Below are 20,667 nucleotides of genomic sequence, written 5' to 3'. Positions count from 1 at the left end.
TCCAAATCATAACCTCTCTGTGGACCCGCACCCCGGTATTCCACCTCCGAGCCTAGGTTCTAGGTTATGAACTCAGTGGCCCTTGTACCTCCCATCTGCATGTGCCCAGATGGCACATTCCCTTTCCTTTTCCTTCTCCTCCCAGGACAGAAAGAGCCCCTCTTCTTTGTAAAGTCATTTCCTCCACTGTGTCCTGGATCTCACCATGAGCTTGCTTCATAGTTCCCCTGCAGCTCATAGCTCAATGTAATGAACATGTCCCAATCACTTGAATTCCAAAAAGAAGTCTTCCCTCAAATCTCCCTCGACAGCTCCCATCCCTACCCTTGCCTGCTTGCTTCCGCCCATACACATCTCAACACAGTCATCTACCTCGCTTGCCACAGCCACACGTCCCCACCGCAGCTGCCCCAACCTCTGCCAATTCTTCTGGCTTCTGCTCCCCCATTCCCCAGCTGGCCACCACGGCTGTCGAACCTTCAGACCCAGTAGACCTCCCCATCCATTTTCTATTCAGCTCTGGACAAGAGAGGAGGATGGTCAAAGTGAGCTCTTAAGGAGCGGGAGGGCTGGGGTTGGTTCTCTGACGCTTTCTCCGAGAGAGCCTAGAGTTTCAGACAAAGACATTTTTCATCTACCAAGCTGCATATTTTTACTTAGATATTTAAAAAAGCAATCTCAGGCTCTGAAGGAAAATGTAACATTGATGCCAAATCAGATGAGAAATAACACTTGGTATCAACAGGAATATATTTGAATTTAAAAAGGCTAGCTGCATCTGACAGCAATGTGTCTCTGAGACTTTTGTCAGAGTTGGGGGTGGGGAAGAAAGGCGAAGACTCTTCAATAAATGTTTATTAAGACAGGGGACAGGTGATGAGTAGGGTGATCGTCTATGACCTGTAGGAATTCAGGGAAGGCTACACATCAGAATTTACACTTAGGCTGAGTCATAAAGGGATAGGTAATTTCCAGTAAAGAAAAGTTCAATACTGAAGGCAGAGGGAAGGCTATGTACTGGGCAGGATATTTGGAGAAAAAAACTGACACTTCCAGGAAATGATGAGCACAGTACTTTGAAGCATCTTATAGTCCCTATCATCTAGTATTGTCCCCTATCAGACCTTTTGGCCCTGAAATTTGGATAGTTACAAAGAAACAGCAAGCATATCCTGTAGTAATCTTTGTTATGCCTAGGGATGAAGACTCACCAAATGTATGTGAGCTTAGTCACTCAGTCATATCTGACTCTGCAACCCCATGGACTGTAGTCCACCAGGCTCCACTCCATGGTTCTCCAGGCAAGAATACTGGAGTGCGTTGCCATTCCCTTCTCCAGGGGATCTTTCCCGGGTTTGAACCCGGGTCTGCTGAATTTCAGGCAGATTCTTTACTGTCTGAGCCGAGTGAGTAACCAATTCCTCATATGCCTCCCTAAACCAAATTGTGTGCTTTTGAATATAGACAACGTATTCAGTCAAGGCTATCTTTCCCCTCAAGTTGCCAGCAGCCACAGAGGTGGGTGCAAAGCCTTCCCAACAGGAGCCTGACGGTCCTGCAAGTCCTAACACCTTCAGTGGTAGGCACTTCTCTCACACGGCATCTCTGTCCTCACCATTTGTGAGCTCTTGGAAGACAAGTGCCACGTCTGTTTTGTTTGTTGTTACCCAGTGGCTGGCACCAAACATGTGCTCAAAAATATTGAAGTGCATGGGACCAACTACCTTGGTCTTAGTTATGGCACATAAACTTTAGCAGCATGTGGGATCTAGTTCCCTGACCAGGGAGCAAACCCGGGGCCCCCCGCCTTGGGAGCATGGAGTCTTAGCCACTGGACAACCAGGGAAGTCCCCATTCTGTGCTTCCTATTCAATAAATAGAGGGTGTCTATCTTCCCTTCTGTTTCCAAAGCAACACTTCTGTAAGTTCCTGATTACTGGAGAGGTTGCCAGCTTGAGTCTTTCCTGGGCACGTTGGTAGACAAACCACACACTTTCTAGCCCCTCTGGGTAGGTGGGGTTGGTTGTATGACCAGGTCTAGCCCAGGAAGCAAGACTGGAAGTGTGTGCTACTTCCTGGATGAGACATTTGAGTGGGCAGACCACCTCCAAGCTCTTAGCAATGACTCCAGGATTCACGGGTTGAGATGGCAGCAACATCAGATGGAGGAACTAGGATTCCTGAGCCACTAGATGGAAAGGCATTCCCACTGACCCTCACTGGAAATTTGTGTTAAGAACTAACTTAACTAACTAGCTCTATAGAGCTAAGCAGTTGTCTTATTACAGGTCCTACCATGATTAATTTATCAGTATATTCCACTTCCTCTACATAAAACTGAGTGGGAGTATGGATTAGGCATGAATTTAATAAAAACAATGTTCATTAAATATTTGATGGAAGCCACGAATGGGCTTCCCTCATAGCTCAGTTGGTAAAGAATCTGCCTGCAATGTGGGAGCCTGGGTTTGATCCCTGGGTTGGGAAGATCCCCTGGAGAAGGGAAAGGCTACCCACTCCAGTCTTCTTGAGCTTCCCTTGTGGTTCAGCTGGTAAAGAATCCGCCCGCAATGTGGGAGCCTGGGTTTGATCCCTGGGTTGGGAAGATCCCCTGGAGAAGGGAAAGGCTACCCACTTCAGTATTCTGGCCTGGAGAAATTTCATGGACTATACAGTCTGTGAGGTCGCAGAGTCCGATGGGACTTTCACTTTCACAAAAGGAATAGCTATGTTTTACAATGAACAAGTCCATTACATCACTTTCTCTCCTGTAGGAAAACACACAGAAGAAACTTCTTTACCTGAAATCCTAGAAAAGGTTGAAAGTTTCTTGAACGTTCAATAATAAGTTACTAAAACAGCACTTCTGGATTAGCCTTTTATGCCATGCCTCCCAAGAAGCCCAGAGCCAAGTACGTAGCATATGTATGGTTTCATGGAGTGCATTTTTGCCAATTCTCTACTATGGTTTTGCTATTCAGTCATTTCCCCTGTGGATCCTGATTTACCTAACTTTGCTTTCTCTAATTGGGTTTTATGCACTCTTGTAAGTGTCCTAAAATCTTTCCTTTGTGAAGATGATAAAGAGGGAAGGGTGAAAATCAAATGTTTACAATGGGCTCTGGATGTAAGCCATTCTTAACACTGATGAAGGCAGACAGTGTACAACGGTTTTGAGATTAGAAATCAGTGCTGTTGATTTTAATTTACTCTTCTAGGTTTCATGACTATTAATTTTCCCTTTGATTTATAATAGGGTAGCTCAAAGAATAAGTTAATGATGATAATTACTGGTGCGGGATGCATAGCAAGATAGTTCGTGGCAATGGTTGTGACTTGCAGTTAGATGAAAACAACCGTGCTCACAGGTTCAGGGTCCCCAGATGATGTTCAGTCACTGGCATTTCCCCCTTCTGAAGGTTCATACACCACTTTGATTCACACTTTTTTTTTTTTTTGGCCATACCGTGCAGTCTGTGGGCTCTTAGCTCCCCAATCAGGGATCAAACTCATGCGCCCACGCCCCCTGCATTGGGAGCTTGGAGTCTTTATCACTGGACTGCCAGGGAAGTCCCGGATTCCCATTTTTGACAGAAAACATTCCCTTCATAAAATTCCCCCAGTTGGTTATAAATATCTGATGCAGAAATGTTAACATTGAAAAACCCCAGCTCATACCTCACCTTAAAGTCACCTTTGCTTTTCATAATGGTTTAGATTCAATGGTTTGAAATAGCTTTCATGCACATGTATTGAAAAGGCAATGCTATATAATTTCTACATTTCATATGTGTAGTCATATCTGTAAATGATTTACAACAGATGCACATAGACACATGTGAAAAAAATTCTTTATTAATTTCTCACATTTCATTACAAAATGTATGTTGCAAACAACTTGAATAACCTACTTGTGTGTTTTCTGTTGTTTTTTTTAAACCCTTGGCTTCAAGAACTCAGGATCTCCCTATCTTTTATCAAGTTTTGGGAAACACTGATTATTGGAGTCAATAGGTTATCATTTTCCTATTTATTTTCTTCTCTCAAGCTCTGAAAAAAAAAATGTCCTCTGTATAAATTAAACAAAAAAAGTTGTAAATTCTATGTCATTACAGTCAACAGAATTATAATAATGCATCCAAAATGTGCGGCCACAAAATATCAGGTATATGTTTGAAAAAAGAAAAAAAAAATGACATTCTAGCCTTGTTAAAAGGATAATGGTCCCATATTTTTATTAACAGGTTAGCAAAACAAAATCCAATGGATTACAATATTTACATGTTATTTGAAAAATAAAGTAGTGATAAAAGCATGTCACAATTATTTTCTTTTTTTCCTTTTTTCTTTCCTTTTTTCTTCTTTTTTTTTTTTTTTCTTTTTTGGTAACCATTACAAACACCCAATCCAGGTATGGAACTGTTTAGCACATTTGAAATGAGGCCAATTAAAAACAAATATGGACACAAAATGAATCTTTGTCTAGATAGTTCACACTTTCCCCATATTCTGGTTTCCACATGATGGCCCCCATCCCTAAAAAAAAAAACTTAAATTAAAACAAATACCCACAAATAAAAATTCTTAACAGCAAGAAAATAAAAGAAGAACATGCTTTTCAAGTAAGCACTTATTCCACAAATGCAGTATCTTTCCATGGATTTTATTTGAAGCTGTGTGGGACACTGTCATCTCAGCAATTCCCTTCCCTTTCTCCCCCCTCCCCCAACCCTTCCAAGTAAAAAAAAGAAAACAAAACAAAAAAAACAAAACATGAAAACCAAAGGACTCTCGCACACACACACACCCACACACACATCCAAGCTCTCTCACACACAGGCTTCTAAAACCTAGGATTCAAGGAAAGTTCTACTTTTTTGGAACGAAACCCTTTGTTCACAATCAGAACGTATTATAAATGTAGACTTAGATTTCGTCTAAGCTGCTCCCTCCTGAAAAAGCTAATATGGGGAAACAGAGCAGCTGGCAGCTAGATTAAAAAAAAAAAAAGTAGTTCTCCAGGCTCCTTGTAGGATATAAGTATTTCTTGAACACTCTCACCAAAGGGATGGGATTTGAGCACATCCCCTTGTCCCGAAAAATAAATGAGAATCCTCCCCCCGCCTCCAAAAAAACCCCACAATGCAAACAAAATCAGAACACAGATTTAGAAATCACACACAAAAGCCAGCCCATCCTAACAGAGATTATTTGTGTGAGACGGATAATGTGTAAATTTGACAGCAACAAAAGGGTGAAGAGGACTTCCTCGTCTGGCCCACAAGCTGCATAGAGGTGCCGAAAAGTTTGGTTCTTTAGTTAAATTAAAAAAAAAAAACGTTAACTTCTTTGTTATTTCCATGTTTAAAATAAAAACATTCCTATTCAAAAAAAACTAAATCTCCCTTGCCCCCAAATCAAAACAACAATAACAACACACACACAAAAAACAATTTATATGAAAAACTGAATTGTGCTGTGTTTGTAACACTCAAACTGATAGAAAATAAACATGTGGCAAACAAAACTCCAAAGTCACCTTAAAATTAGCTCACATGAAATCTACCAAATTCTAAATTATAGTTGAACACTAAATAAACAGCTTACCTGGAATAAAGGATGACAATTCACAAACATTTATCTAATAATTAAAGTCTGTTTCTTTTTTTTGTCTTGTTTTTTACTAAAATAATTAAAAAAATCACAGTATTTTAAGAAATAAAACCCACGTGGGGATTTTAAGCACAATTTGTGTTCCTTTCTTTAAAACTCTTTTTTTTTTCTCCATTCACCATCTTGCCCAGCAGTTCTCTCTACATTTAACCACAATGACGACAGGTAGTACTGACAAATGCAGAGAATTCCCTTGGTTAAGTTTGAGGTACTAGGAAACAGGTGACTGTTTTATGCAAAGCAGTTTTTTTTTTTGTTTTCTGGTTTTTTTTTGTTTGTTTTTTTGTTTTTTTTTTCTGTTTGTTTTTTCCCAAAGCGGCTGCAGTTAGGTCTTGAAAAAGCTTAAGGTATTAAAACTAGAAAAACGCACCAAAAGTTGTGCGTCAAAAAGTTGTTCCCCTAAGAGAAGTCTTCTACTGTCACGGAGCTTCTCTTTCCACATACGGTCCAAGACCACCATAGTGCACAGGTGTGCAAGGGAGGTGCTTCCGTTGCTTCCGCAACAAACGAAACTTCCACGATGAAGATCCGGAAGGAAAGACGTAGTGATGGAAAAGGAGCCACATATTCCAACCATTTAAATAACTTTAATTTACATACTCACTCACACAGGTACCAGTGCTTTGAAAATAGATTGTTCAGTCCTAAAAAGCAGCTTTGTTCTGTCTTCTTTTTTCTGTCCCCCCCTTCTCAGCCCAAGCTGGCCCTCCCACTTTTCTTTTTCATCACGGTTCAAGTAAGGGGTGATTAAGAATTTCACCAAACGCTTATTCTTTTTTGGCCTCCACATTCTCCAGGAGAGATTTGTCAGCAGCTACGACACAGATGGCTACTGGTTCGTTCTTTAGGGAAAAGTCTATCCCGATTGCTTCATCATCTTCCTTTTCCTCTATAGAGGGCATCTTAATACTGTCCTCCATGTTACCCTTCAGGTGGATTTCTTCTCGGCTCACCTGCTTGGTGTCATTCAATGCCCTGGGAACACATTCATGGGAGTGACAGGTAAGTATATGTATTTTTCTCTAGTTAAAAAAAAATTCACCTCCTTATGTCTCTGATCCTAAAAAGGTCTTGGGGGTCTTATAAGTGCCACAGACAAATTATTGACTGGACTGTGAGTAGTTTATCCCTGCTACCTGTTATACTTAGCTCATATATTTCTGGTATCTTATTAAGAATCTGAACCTATAAAAATGAAAAGAAAGTGAAAACGTTGGTCGCTTAGTCGTGTCTGACTCTCTGCAACCTTGTGGACTGTAGCTTGCCAGACTCCTCTGTCCATGGGATTCTCCAGGCAAGAATACTGGAGTGGGGAGCCATTTCCTTCTCCAGGGGATGTTCTCAACCCAGGGATCAAACCTGGGTCTCCTGCATTGCAGACAGAGGATTCTTTCACATCTGAGCCAGCAGGGAAGCCCTATCCATTATTATACTGTTTTGATTACATCATTCTTTGCTTCTAGAGCAACATAATGATCTTACATTCCCTCCTATACTGGGAACAATACAGTCCTAAGTGGTCATAGCAAGAACTGTCTTATGCTCAGATCCATCAGAAGAACCTAGAAAATGCAGATTTGCTATACCTATCAGGACTAAAAGTGCAACTCGGGTATTAAAGAGTTAACAGAGAGACCCACAGACAAATCATAGAAATAAACAAAAAGCAAGAACCTGAAGATGAGACCCATGTCTCATCCTAGTTATATTCTGGGAAGCTTAGTTACATTCTCTGAGGTTTAGATACTACCTATTTTCTGGGCATTTTCTGCTTAAGGGACCAGCTCCTAGGCTATCCCAGCATCTGCTGGGCTCTAAGTGCCTTGTCTAGGGGACACTGTTGTGTTCAAGGGTCTTAGGAGTGTTCTGCAGGCGTGCTCCTACCTACCTGGGAGGCAGGCAGAAGCGGGCTCTGTCCCCGAGGCAGAGCATTGAAGGCACCAAGAGGTGCGTGGGAAGGTTCAAGGCCACTCGGGGAGTGAGTCATCACAGAGGCAGGAACAGAAGCCAGATCTCTGGACCCCGGTCCACGCTCTACAGAGAACGTCATGCTAACGAAAGCTGAAGGGACACGGGCTGGAGAGAGCGCGCTACTTCTACACGAGGGCTTGAGCGGGATCTGTCATTCGTAAAGACGATCTCTCCTTCTGTGACTCGTGTCTGGGTGACCATTTTAAAAACCAGCGGAAAGGGAGAAACCCAGTTCGTGACAAACTGCCTCTCCTCCCGGACCCGGGAGTGTGACACAGAGGGGTCTACGTATTGTCAGGAGCCACCGCCACCTCGCACGATGAGCGAAGGCCTTCACGGGACTTACATGCCGTGTCTCAGCACGTGCCTTTCCCACTCAGAGCCCTGGGAAAACGCCCGTCCGCAAAATTCACACGGAAAACGCTTCTCAGTGTTGATAGCAGCCCCATGGTCAGAAAATCTCAAGAGATCTGTGAGGAGAAAGCAGGCGTGTTACCTGTGAGCTGGAGGGGCAGAAGAGAAGTCAATATTCATTAGGAGCCTCCTCCCATTTCCAGATTCCTTACTCTTTCTCCTGCTGGCCTTCACCAAAGGATTGTTTCTTGAAACTCTGGAGAACTGTTCCCAGGCCCTAGGCATCCCCACTTCTCTTCACCTCCCAACTGTTTCTGTCACAAATAACCCGAGTTTGTCTTAAGAACCCCTTCTGTTCATTCCAATGGCGTCTGAGCATTTTTTTCTATCAAATCTCTCCCTCCTGTGGTGTTCCTCTCTATCGGTGCCTCATAGTTTAGCACCTCTTCATCTCCTATTTAACAGTTTTTCTCCACTCACTAACAAGAACACGGGCTTCTGAAAGCACCAAGGCCAGGTTATGTTGTAGGAAGACCTCAAGGTTTCCACACATTCCAGGGAAAGCTGAGGGCTCACAACCTGTGGTCCTCTGCCATGGATATCTTAATTGACACCTCCCAGGGTGGCTGCGAGCACGGAATGAGACCCAAAAAGCAGAGAACCGAGCAGGAACGCGAATCCCGGACGACGGGGAGACGGGAACTTGAAAGCACGTCCTCAGCTAGTCTGGGGTTCTGGCCGGCTGCCCTCCATCGGTGTATTCTTGAACATGGGGATGTGCAGAACCTTTCTGGACAGGTCTGTTGTAATCAAGTGCTGACTATCGTTTTACTTCCTCCACGGCCCTGGGAGCATGTGCGGGGCCTGCTAAATGGGGACTGACTAACTAATTGTTCGGAGGCCACGCCTCCTGGCAAACTCAAAGACGAGAGCTTATATGGCCTTTGTGTTATCCTGGGTCCCAAGCCCATATGTCTTTCATTATAGCACAGAGGGCCAGATCTTCACGTGGGTAATAAACAGCAGGGCCTAGACGGCTCTGCAGCCACGCTGAAGAGTGAGGACAGCACACAGACCAACGCTGATCATCTCTGCCCCTCTGATCACCGTGTGCCTGGACTCACGAGATGTTACAGGAAGATGTCTCCTGGTTGAAATACTGCATCTGATTAAAAAAAAAAATCCTCAGGATGATGTTAACAGGCTAGGTGTCTCTGAGCTGCCTTCATCTGCAGCACAAAAAGCGCCGTGAATGGGGCCAGTTCTAACAAAAGATGAAACATTTTCTCACAAATTAAGAAGATCACCACACAAGCCATTAAAAATAATTGCACAGACTATCTTCCTTGATTCTTTTCATTGGAAATGAGACAGCACCATCTGCTCTGCGCATTAATTCCTTAGCAGGGATTATCTTGGGCAAGAAATCAACAGAATGCCTTCCTGACTCCTCCCAACTGCATAATGAGAGGGGGTGGGGAGGACACTGCTTGGGCGCATTTTGATTTCTTCATGCCTGGCTTCCTCCCTTTCAAAGTCCCTCCGAGCTGCCTTCTGAGGCGGGACCTGCTGGGTGGCCATGGTCAGGCGTCTCCCAGCTTCTCATGTTGGGAAGGCACGTTGGGAACGGGGTAGCTCCAAGGACGTGAGCCCCCCAAACGGAGCGCCTGACGAGGGTCTCTGCTGCCAACAAGGGGGCCTGCTCCTGGCACACTCACTTGCTTACCCCGAGGAAACATGAAACCAACCATCTATTCTTTCCAACGGCTCACGCTGTTTCATCCTCAAAGGAGGAGGCCAATCATTACCTGTCACACATCAAATGGCTTCCATTAGCCCCAGAGCTGTGCTAACGCCACCTCCCGCTCTCTCTACTCCTGGAAGACAGAACGTCTGGCAAAAACACCCCGGGGCTACTGTGTGCCGTTTCTTCTTGTTGGCAAGAATACACCTAGATGGTGGAAAATTGATTCCAAGGCGATGAGACAAAGGAGGCTGTTCTTTCAAGAATCGACGAGGGGGACGGGAAGGTTTTCCCCATTAACATGACTGGAAGTTACTCAAGTAAATCCCCCGCCCTCTGAGAGAGGAACACAGGCTTCTCCACCCCCAAGTCTTTTCTCCCCATGCGGTTAAGGCTCATGAATGTGGAGGCTGCGCTTTCTAGGGAGAAGCGATCAGACACCATGAAGTTCTTTTCAGGCAAAGTGAGCTGGCCTGATGCCACAGTGCCTGTGCAAGGGGGTGACTGGGCTGGGCGGTCAAGGAAACGTGGCTGGCGCCTTGCACATCTATCTGCCCTTTCTTCCTTCTCATTGGAGGTAGCACAGCGGAAGGGAGGACTAACAGGGTTTCTTGCCTCTGCAATGCTTATAACCTGTAAAACCATGTATGCTTGGTTCTAGAGATTAAAAAGTCATGGTCTCCAATGAGGAATAATTCATTTCCTGGAGAGGAATGGTAGGGCACAGAGCACCATGAAGACAAGGAGCTTGTGTGCCCACACGCATCCTCTCTGAGAGAACTCTGGTAACAGTACACAGACGACGTTAAAGAATTCATCGCTAAGGACACAGTAGTGAAATGCTTTTTAAGAAAGAAGGAAGAGAAAATTTAAAACCCATGCTTCTTGAATCACAGCCGTTGTAAGAAATAGATCACTATGCCCCCTACTAATAAAAGTCGTAACTTCACAAGGGCGATCAGTCTACATGGTGGGGATGCTCTATTTATCCATTGACCACAGGCACGGGGGTTCAGAAGCCAAACTGGATCATCACTTAGCTGTGGTCTCCTGCTATAGTAGAGATAAAAAACAGAAGGATGGGGTGGAAGTCAGGAAAAATCAAGAAAAAGGGAGAATTTTGAAAGAAAATGACCACCAAGTCGGCTTTCTGGGCTGGCAGACTAAGCAAGAAAAACCAAGAAATTCCACAAAAGGACGCCTTACAATGAGGCCCCAAAGACCACTGAACTGACAGAATTCAGGGCCAGGTTCCCATCAGAGAAGAACATCCACAAAGGGTAGAGGAAGTGGTACAGTATGTAAAGACGTTTTGCCTTTGGAGCCAGAAGACTTAAACCCAACCTCCAGTGTTTTCGTTTTAACTTTGAACACACTCTTAAATATTCTGGGCTTTTATTTCCCTACTTGTAAAATGCCAATAATGCCATCTACACTGCAGGGTTTTATCATTATTATTAAGTGGTTACTGTGTTCCAGGAACTGGACTAATAACGTTTGTGTGCTATCTCATTTAAGATTTACACAACCCTAAGGAAGTGACCCTAGGAAGTTGTTATTATTAGAATGATGAATGCACAGGAGATAAAATAATTTACCTGAAGTCATATAACTAAAAAGCAGCAGAACTGGGAGCCAAATCCATAGAGATCAACTGCAAAGCCTTCTAACAGTATATAAGATTAAATAAAAACCAGTTGATACTGGGCTTGGCCCATAATGATGTTCCCCAATGGCAACTAATACCATTCTCCTCACCAATGGGATGACATCATACTTATTTCTCAGGTTTAGGTTATCCATGTGCTTTTGATAAGGCTGCCAATAACTACAGTAAGATATCCCAACCTATATTCTTTACGTAGCATGTTGGGTTTTCTACAATATTCTATGTCAAACAATACAGAATACCAGCTCTGGATCATGTAAATGTAGGTCTACAACTAAATATACTTCAAAAAACTTCATTTTGAAAATAATTATGGAGTCACAGAAAGTTGAAAAATAGTACAAAAGTCCCTCAAAACTTTGCCTACTATCCCCTGTAAAGACAGTCAAATGCCACTGGTCTCCTCTCTCTCTCTCTTTACAAAGCAAAAGCAGTAAGCCAGGGGTTTAAGAGGAGGGTCATGCAGAAGGACACATGAAGGGGTTCGGACCTCAGGCTTAAGCCCTCTGCAGCTCCTTCCCCCCATCCCCAGCAAAAGACACCCCAGCAGCAGCAATTTTAAATAAGCATTCAACTGGAAATTCATTTACATTCCTCGATAGCTTTTACAGGGCCATCCATCTTGCTGTCTGTCCTTACTCTGCAGATTCCCCAGATAACAGTTTTCCTGAATAAAAACAAATCATCGCCATGTATTTTTTAACAAATGTATATCTACAGTTAAAGAGAAAACGTCTGTTTTCCTTGGAGTTTCTCTAGCTGGTAATAGTTTACAAAGACATGGCCCCTGACGTGTTGCAGCCAGTCTGTTCTGCTACTTAACGAAGAAGGATCATTCCTTCTGTTCCTCCTCCAACAACCTTCTGCCTCCCTTCTGTCTCCCCACGGCCAGGCTGGATGCCATCTGGGGCTCAGGGGGCAGGGACGGGACCAACCTCTGTCACCAGCCTTGCTGTTCATTTCTTCTTCCTTGTCTTCATCATCACTGCTGGAACTCTCCATCTTCTCCTTCATCTGTTCCAGCTGATCCAAGTTAACCCGTCCAACCAGCTCAAAGTTTCGGCTTACCTGAAAAAGACCCAAACACACACTGGAATCACAAACCACAACTGAACACCATTCTCCCTGGATGACAGAGCTGTCCAATGTCATTTTCCTGTGGGTGTGTTTTTAGAACCAGGACCAAATTACACCAGTGCCTAAGTGGTCCTTTTCTTCATTTTGACCCTCTTATAGGCACATCTGTCTTCTGCTCCCACATTCATTTTCACTGGAACTCTCAACACTGGACCTTCCTAACCAAATTTAGTTAGAAATGTGAGCTGTAGTTAGCAGAAAATCAAGTCTCATGAGGCCAGGGGTGTAGAGTAGATGTCCAATAAACATTTTTCGAGTTAAATTCAAGGGTATACCTTTCATGTGTGTGTGTGTGTGTGTGTGTGTTAGTCACTCAGTCGTGTCCGACTCTTTGTGACCCCATGGACTGTAGCCTGCCAGGCTCCTCTGTCCATGGAATTCTCCAGGTCAAAATACTGGAGTGGGTTGCCATTTCCTCCCCCAGGAGATCTTCCTGACCCAGGGATTGAACCCGTGTCTCCTGCATTGGCAGGCAGATTCTTTACCATCTGAGCCACCAGGGAAGCCCACATTCAGATAAATGTATCTGGAGGGAAAGTGGCTCTGTAAGAATCTTGAAAACTAGAAGAGAGAGTCACATTTCCACCACAGCCTATACACCCTGGACGGAGGTGGGGCTGTCCCAGCTTTGACCAATGACAGTTGCTCAATTCCTAACTCCAGTTTAAGTGTCAGACAGTATTGTTACTGTTTAGTGTTACTACTGTTTCTGAAGCTGACCACAGCCTGTTCATCACAGCTGGGATCATCTGAGAAAAATCTAGATGACAAATCCCTAAAAACTCTTTGAAAGTGTTAACTGCGGCTGATTTGTGTTTATATAAAATGTGGTTAGAATAATGTGGGACTCTGGCTTCAAAAATATCATCCAAGAGAAATAAAAACTCACCCCATGAAAACTCCGTGAGGATATTCTATTTGGGGTTCTCATAACAATGGTAGCACACAATGCCCCCTCTTCAATTAATCTGTTTTCCGAACTTCTTCAGTTGCATGCACAGAATGATCAAGAATGACAGCATAGGAGCCAAGCCAACAAAATGACTCAAACCAGCACGGTGATGGGTTCCATGCTTTCCCTGGTGGGGGCCAAGGGAGGGGCCCATGAAGATAAACGAGACCCAGTTCTGGCCTCCAGAGGCACAGAGTTTTGAGTTGAAGAGGGAAGACAGACTTCATTAATTAGACTCCAAGGCAGATTTCCATAGCTGCTACAGTAGAGATAGCGCGTAATGAGGGCGCAGGAGATGATAAGGAGAATTTACAAGACGGTTCCAAAATATTCCCTGGGACCAGCCTGGAACAAAGATGTGCTGAGCACCACCAATTCCATATGCCTGGCAGATGGAAACATCATCATCAACTGTGACAAATGCGTGACAGAATCCCTCCGAGTATCAGGGCCAGCAGACTGTCCTGTGAGAAAGTGTACTTGTCCCCACAGCACCATGTGTGTGCACGTGGGGTGGGGGGTGGGGGTCGGCAGCATTGAAAACAAGGAAGAAAACTCAAGATAAAAGCTCTCTTAGAAAAAGTGAAACAATCCATTGATACAACTGTTAAGAATGAAATCAGTTGACTTGGAAAACAGCTCAGCATGAGGGTAGAAAAGAGGTCTTCAATGATCACAGCACAAAACCCCGAGCGAAGGCAAATTCCTGTCTGCTCATGAAAAAAAGTTCAAAAAATGATTAGATTAAGATTGGACGGCATCACTGACTCAACAGACATGAGTTTGAGCAGACTCCAGGAGATGGTAAAGGGTAGGGAAACCTGGCATGCTGCAGTTCATGGGGTTGCAGAGTCGGACATGACTGAAGGCATGAACAAGAGACGAAGGTGAAGAGGAGGAAGCCCAGTTAGAATTTTTCTTTCTCTTCCTTCCCTCTAAGAGTTCACGGTACCAGTCAAGCAAAGGATTTTTGCTTAAACCTACCTTCCTAATTAGGGTTTTATCTACTGCCCTCATGCCTACAGACCTATATAGATATTTAAAATATTTATTTTTATAACAAAGAAGCAAAAAGGGAGGGCACAAGGAGCAGGAGCTTTGAAGTCAGACAGATCCGAGTTCAAGTTTAGGGTCTGCCATGAACCAAAGGACTCTGAACATACACGGCCTCAGTGTCCTTGTCTGATCGATAAAGAGGGTCAGCACAGTACCTGAAACACAACAGCTCACCAAATTGTGGTTTCCCTTTCCCTTTCTGGGAATGTGGCCTTTTCCAATTTTGGCTTTTGGAAGTGTGTATAAGAAGCATCATAAATGCATATTTATGAAGTTATGTTTTACCACAAAGTCTACATTTTAATCAAATAGCATTTATGACAAATATCTGAATAAAAGTTTTCTGGGTTGCCAGGTTTTTTTGTTTTTTTTTTTTCCCAGGAAAAGGAGGCAAGATTCCAACTGGCCTAATTTTGAATTATGCAAAGAAAAAATATTTTGAAATGATCGGTACTTAAAGGGGCAGCCTTTCCGTATCACTTTATCCCCACTTTCAGCCAGGTTAGCTACAGGCATGTGGAATGGGCAGGAGAGGTGGGTATTGCCAGGAAACAAAAATAATGAAACTGAGAAAGGTCAAAAAACAATCCTCAAATGACTTCTTTAATCCAGCAGTTTGCGCTCATTCATTCACTGATTCATTCATTCAGGACTCCCAGCGGCCCTGCCGTGTGCCAGGCCCTGTGCTGATCAAGGAACTCGGAGTGACAGAAGGAGATCTGTCACCAAACCAAATGTTATTTTTTCTTTTCCGCCTTCCTCTTTCTTCTCCTTTTACAGGAAAACTGTTAGCATTTTGGATTCTGCACAATTTTAGGAGTGCATGACATTTTCATGGTTTAACATTCACCCAAGGGGCTCACCCAGGATGTATTTGTCCTGAAGATTTCTAAAATCTTTGTTTAAAAATAAAAATGAATTTTTTTTTGCTATGTAATTAGAAGATTTTAAATTAAAAAGTCTTTACAGGGTTGAGTTCTTACTATACCTTTAATCTCCAAACTAGCAATCCAGGATTCATCTTCATACAAAAGGAAGCCTTCCGGCTGCATTTCTGAGCCTCTGTCCCTTCCCTCCCTCCTGCCAGATTCCCTGTGTGTGTTCTCACCACCTCTTATATCTATCCATCCAGTGCGGCTGAATGGAGGGTTTTTTTTTTTTAATTAAATCTGCTCCTGTCAGTCTCTGCTTGCCCTGAGGATAAAACCCCAATTTCTTCCTGTGGTTTATGTGTCTGATTATCATCTTACATTCTAGCCCACCCCCTCCCTTAAGCTGACTCCCCTTTGCTCCCACAATCCTGAACTTATTGAGGTTCCTGGAACAGGCCAATCTCTTGACTTTGGGCCTCTTTCTGCACAGGCCATGAGCTCCGGGTGAAACTCTGTCCAGCCTGCCTCCCTCATGTGGTTCCTCCTCAGACTACCATAACCAGTCTCGCTCCAATGTCACCGCATCTGGGGGACTTTCCCTCAATTCCTCCTTGGTTAAATATCCTTGCTTGAAGCTTCCACAGCAGCCTCCCCTGTCCTCCCCTTTTACATAGCCCAGGGAACTGTAGTCAGTATCCTGTAATAACCTATGATAGAAAAGAATATATATATGTGTAACTGAATCACGTTGCTGTACATCTGAAACTAACACAATGTTGTAAATTAACTATATTTCAATTAAAACTAAACTCAGTAATTAACATCTTCTGGCCTGCCTCCCCAACAGAACAAACTCCATGAAGACAGACACCCTGCAGCTCAGCCAGATCTGCACTGGTCAGAGCAGTGTCCAGATTGAAGTGGGCACGGTTCTCACCTCCTAATTACCAGGTGTCTGCGTTTTCATTTAATACATTTTTCTTTCCCATAAAAATATACAATGAAAAATTAGCCAATAGAAAAAACTCATTTAAAATCTAACAACCTATACATAGTACCTGTGAAGCAGTTGTTATATTTCTGTATCTCTGTTCTCTATTCACAGATGATGTACAGTACTGCTTTTTTTATGCCTGGTATGACATAAATATCAATCTCTGTATATATCTATTTAATATATGTATACATTTAATATATGTATACATCCAATCACCATATAATACTTTGTCAAGTGAATTTATTATAGTTTACTTGACTCTTCCCATGTGAGTTTACCTTTGGTTATTTCTGGCTTTTCACTATTAAAAATGCAGTAGTAAGCCTTCCTAAAAGGCTTTCATGTTTAGTTTTAGCCATGGCAATCAGAAAAGAAAAAGAAAAGGAATCAAAATTAGAAAAGAAGCAAAACTGTCACTGTTTGCAGCTGACATGATAACAATACAGGGAATATCTTAAAGATGCCACCAGAGAACTACTAGAGTTCATCAATGACTTCAGATTGCAGAATACAAAATTAATACACAGAAATCTGTTTTATACTAACAGTTGAAGAGCAGGAGGAGAAATTAAGGAAACAGTTCCATTTATTATCAAATCAGAAAGAATAAAATACCTAGGAATAAACCTACCTAAGGAGACAACAGACCTGTACTCTGAAAATTATAAGATGCTAATGAAAGAAACTGAAGATGAGACAAACAGATGGAAAGATATACCATGTTCTTGAATGGGAAGAATCAATATTGTCAAAATGACTATACCACCCAAAGCATTCTACACATTAACTGCAATCCCTATCAAATTACCAATGGCATTTTTTTTTTCATAGAACTGTAACAAAGAATGTTAAAACTTGTATGGAAACACGAAAGACCCTGAATAGCTAAAGCACTGCTGAGAAAGAAAAATGGAGCTGGAGGAATCAGGGAGGAATCAGGCTCCCTGACTTCAAATTATACTACAAAGTTAGACATCAAAGCAGTATGGCACTGGAACAAAAATAGAAATATAGATCAGTGGAACAGGACAGAAAGCTCAGAAATAATTCTTGTACTTACAGCCAATTAATCTATGATAAATGAGGCAAGAACATACAACGGAGAAAAGACAGTTTCTTTGGACAAACCATGGTGGAGAGTTCTGACAAAATGTGGTCCACTGGCAGAGGTCAATGGCAAACCACTTCACTACTCTTGCCTTGAGAAAAGTATGAAAAGGCAAAAAGATATGACGCTGAAAGATGAACTCCCCAGGTTGGTAGGTGCCCAATGTGCTATCGGAAAAGAGTGGAGAAATAACACCAGAAAGAATGAAGCAACAGAGCCAAGTGAAAACAATGCCCAGTTGTGGATGTGACTGGTGATGGAAGTAAAGTCTGATGCGGTAAAGAACAATATTGCACAGGAACCTGGAATGTTAGGTCCATGAATCAAGGAAAACTGGAAGTGGTCAAACAGGAGATGGCAAGAGTGGACATTGGCATTTCAGTAATCAGTGAACTAAAATGGACTGGAATGGGCAAATTTAACTCAGATGACCATTATATCTACTACTGTGGGCAGGAATCCCTTAGAAGAAATGGAGTAGCCATCGTAGTCAACAAAAGAGTCCGAAATGCAGTACATGTATGCAGTCTCAAAAACGACAGAATATAAAAAAAATTAAAAAAAAAAAAAAAAAACACGACAGAATGGTCTCTGTTTGTTTCCAAGGCAAACCATTCAATATCACGGTAATCCAGGCCTATGCCCTGACCAGTAATGCTGAAGAAGCTGAAGTTGAATGGTTCTATGAAAACCTATAAGACCTTCAAGAACTAACACCCCCCAAAAGATGTCCTTTTCATTATAGGGGACTGGAATGCAAAAGTAGCAAGTCAAGAGATACCTGAACTAACAGGGAAATTTGGCCTTGGAGTACAAATGAAGCAGGGCAAAGGCTAACAGAGTTTTGCCAAGAGAATGCACTGGTCATAGCAAACACCCTCTTCCAACAACACAAGAGAAGACTCTACACATGGACATCACCAGATGGTCAATACTGAAATCAGACTGATTATATTCTTTGCAGCCAAAGATGGAGAAGCTCTAGACAGTCAGCAATAACAAGACCGGAGCTGAATGTGGCTCAGATCATGAACTCCTTATTGCCAAATTCAGACTTAAATTGAAGAAAGTAGGGAAATCATTAGAGCATTCAGGTACGACCTAAATCAAATCCCTTACAATTACACAATGGAAGTGAAAAATAGATTCAAAGGATTAGATCTGATAAGAGTGCCTGAAGAACTATGACAGAGGTTTGCAACACTGTACAGGAGACAGTGATCAAGACCATTCCCGATCGGGATTGGGAATACATGTAAATCCATGGCTGATTCATATCAATGTATGACAAACCCACTGGAAAAAAAATAATAATAATTAAAAAAAAAAATAAAGTGATTATCTATAAAAAAAAAAAAAAAGACCATTCCCAAGAAAAAGAAATGCAAAAAGGCACAATGGCTGCCTGAGGAGCCCTTACAAATGGCTGAGAAGAGAAATGAAAGGCAAAGGAGGAAAGGAAAGATATACCCATCTGAATGCAGAGTTCCAAAGAATAGTAAGGAGAAATAAGAAAGCCTTCCTTGGGATCAATGCAAAGAAATAGAGGAAAACAATAGAATGGGAAAGACTAGAAATCTCTTCAAGAAAATCAGTGATACCAAGAGAACTTTTCATGCACAGATGGGCACAATGAAGGACAGAAATGGTATGGACCTAACAGAAGCAAACAACATTAAGAGGTGGCAAGAATACACAGAAGAACTATACAAAAAGATCTTCATGACCCAGATAACCACGATGCTTTGATCACTTCCCTAGAAACAGACATCCTGGAATCTGAAGTCAGGTAGGCCTTAGGAAGCATCACTACGAACAAAGCTAGTGGAGGTGATGGAATTCCAGTTGAGCTATTTCAAATCCTAAAAGATGATGCTGTGAAAGTGCTGCACTCAATATGCCAGCAAATTTGGAAAACTCAGCAGTGGCCACAGGACTGGAAATAGTCAGTTTTTATTCCAATCCCAAAGAAAGGCAATGACAAAGAATGTTCAAACTATCACACAGCAACTGCACTCATCTCACATGCTAGCAAAGTAATGCTCAAAATTCTCCAGGCTTCAACAGTACATGAACTGTGAACTTCCAGATATTCAAGCTGGATTTAGAAAAGGCAGAGGAACCAGAGATCAAATTGCCCACATCCGGTGGATCATCGAAAAAGGAAGAGAGTTCTGAAAGAAAAAGCAAGAAGTAAAGCAAGTACTTCTGCTTTATTGACTACACTAAAGCCTTTGACTGTGTAGATCACAACAAACTGGAAATTTTACCTGCCTCCTGAGAAATCTGTATGCAGGTCAAGAAGCAACAGTAAGAACGGTACATGGAACAACAGACTGGTTCCAAATTGGGAAAGGAGTACGTCAAGGTTATGTATTATCACCCTGACTATTTAACTTATATGCAGAGTGTATCATGAGAAATGCTGGGCTGGATGAAGCAGAAGCTGGAATCATAACCTCAGATACGCAGACAATACCACCCTTGGGACAGAAAGTGAAGAGGAACTGAAGAGCCTCTTGATGAAAGTGAAAGAAGAGAGTGAAAAAGTTGGCTTAAAGCTCAACATTCAGAAAACTAAGTTCATGGCATCTGATACCATCACTTCATGGCAAATAGATGGGGAAACAATGGAAACAGTAAGATACTTTATTTGGGGTGGGAGCTCCAAAATCACTGCAGATGGTGAGTGCAGCCATAAAACTGAAAAATGCTAGCTCCTTGGAAGAAAAGCTATGACCAACCAAGACAGTGTATTAAAAATAAGAGACATTACTTTGCTGACAAACGTCCACCTAGTCAAAGCTATGGTTTTTCCAATAGTCATGTATGGATGTGAGAGTTGGACTATAAAGAAAGATGAATGGTGAAGAATTGATGCTTTTGAACTGTGGTGTTGGAGAAGACTCTTGAGAGTCCCTTGGACTGCAAGGAGATCAAACCAGTCAATGCAACAGAAAATCAGTCCAGAATATTCATTGGAAGGACTGATGCTGAAGCTGAAACTCCAATAGTTTGGCCACCTGATGTGAAAAACTGACTCACTAGGAAAGACCCTGCTGCTGGGAAAGATAGAAGGCAGGAGCAGAAGGGGCTGACAGAGGATGAGATGGTTGGATGGCATCACTGACTCA

The 20,667-nt window shown here is 42.6% G+C and overlaps 1 protein-coding gene across 13 annotated transcripts in view; it reads right to left on the bottom strand.

The window, feature by feature from the left end:
• Positions 1 to 4,204: 4,204 nt before the first annotated feature.
• The window catches only part of ZNF462 (zinc finger protein 462), a 153,254-nt gene continuing 136,791 nt past the window's right edge, over positions 4,205 to 20,667 (bottom strand). For 12 of the 13 annotated variants that reach the window (XM_043453782.1, XM_043453784.1, XM_043453788.1 and 9 more), the window contains 3 exons: positions 12,347 to 12,479; positions 7,991 to 8,114; positions 4,205 to 6,648 (listed from right to left, as the gene is read on the bottom strand). In XM_043453782.1, the coding sequence (XP_043309717.1) occupies positions 6,441 to 6,648; positions 7,991 to 8,114; positions 12,347 to 12,479 (465 nt within the window). In that variant the 3' untranslated portion in view covers positions 4,205 to 6,440. Of the gene's footprint in view, positions 6,649 to 7,990; positions 8,115 to 12,346; positions 12,480 to 12,996; positions 13,166 to 20,667 lie in introns of those variants that run through there. The other variant, XM_043453792.1, reaches the window with a different exon arrangement.

Source organism: Cervus canadensis, chromosome 30 (assembly GCF_019320065.1).
Source record: "Cervus canadensis isolate Bull #8, Minnesota chromosome 30, ASM1932006v1, whole genome shotgun sequence".
Taxonomy (NCBI): domain Eukaryota; kingdom Metazoa; phylum Chordata; class Mammalia; order Artiodactyla; family Cervidae; genus Cervus; species Cervus canadensis.
This window is presented reverse-complemented; position numbering and strand designations above follow the sequence as displayed.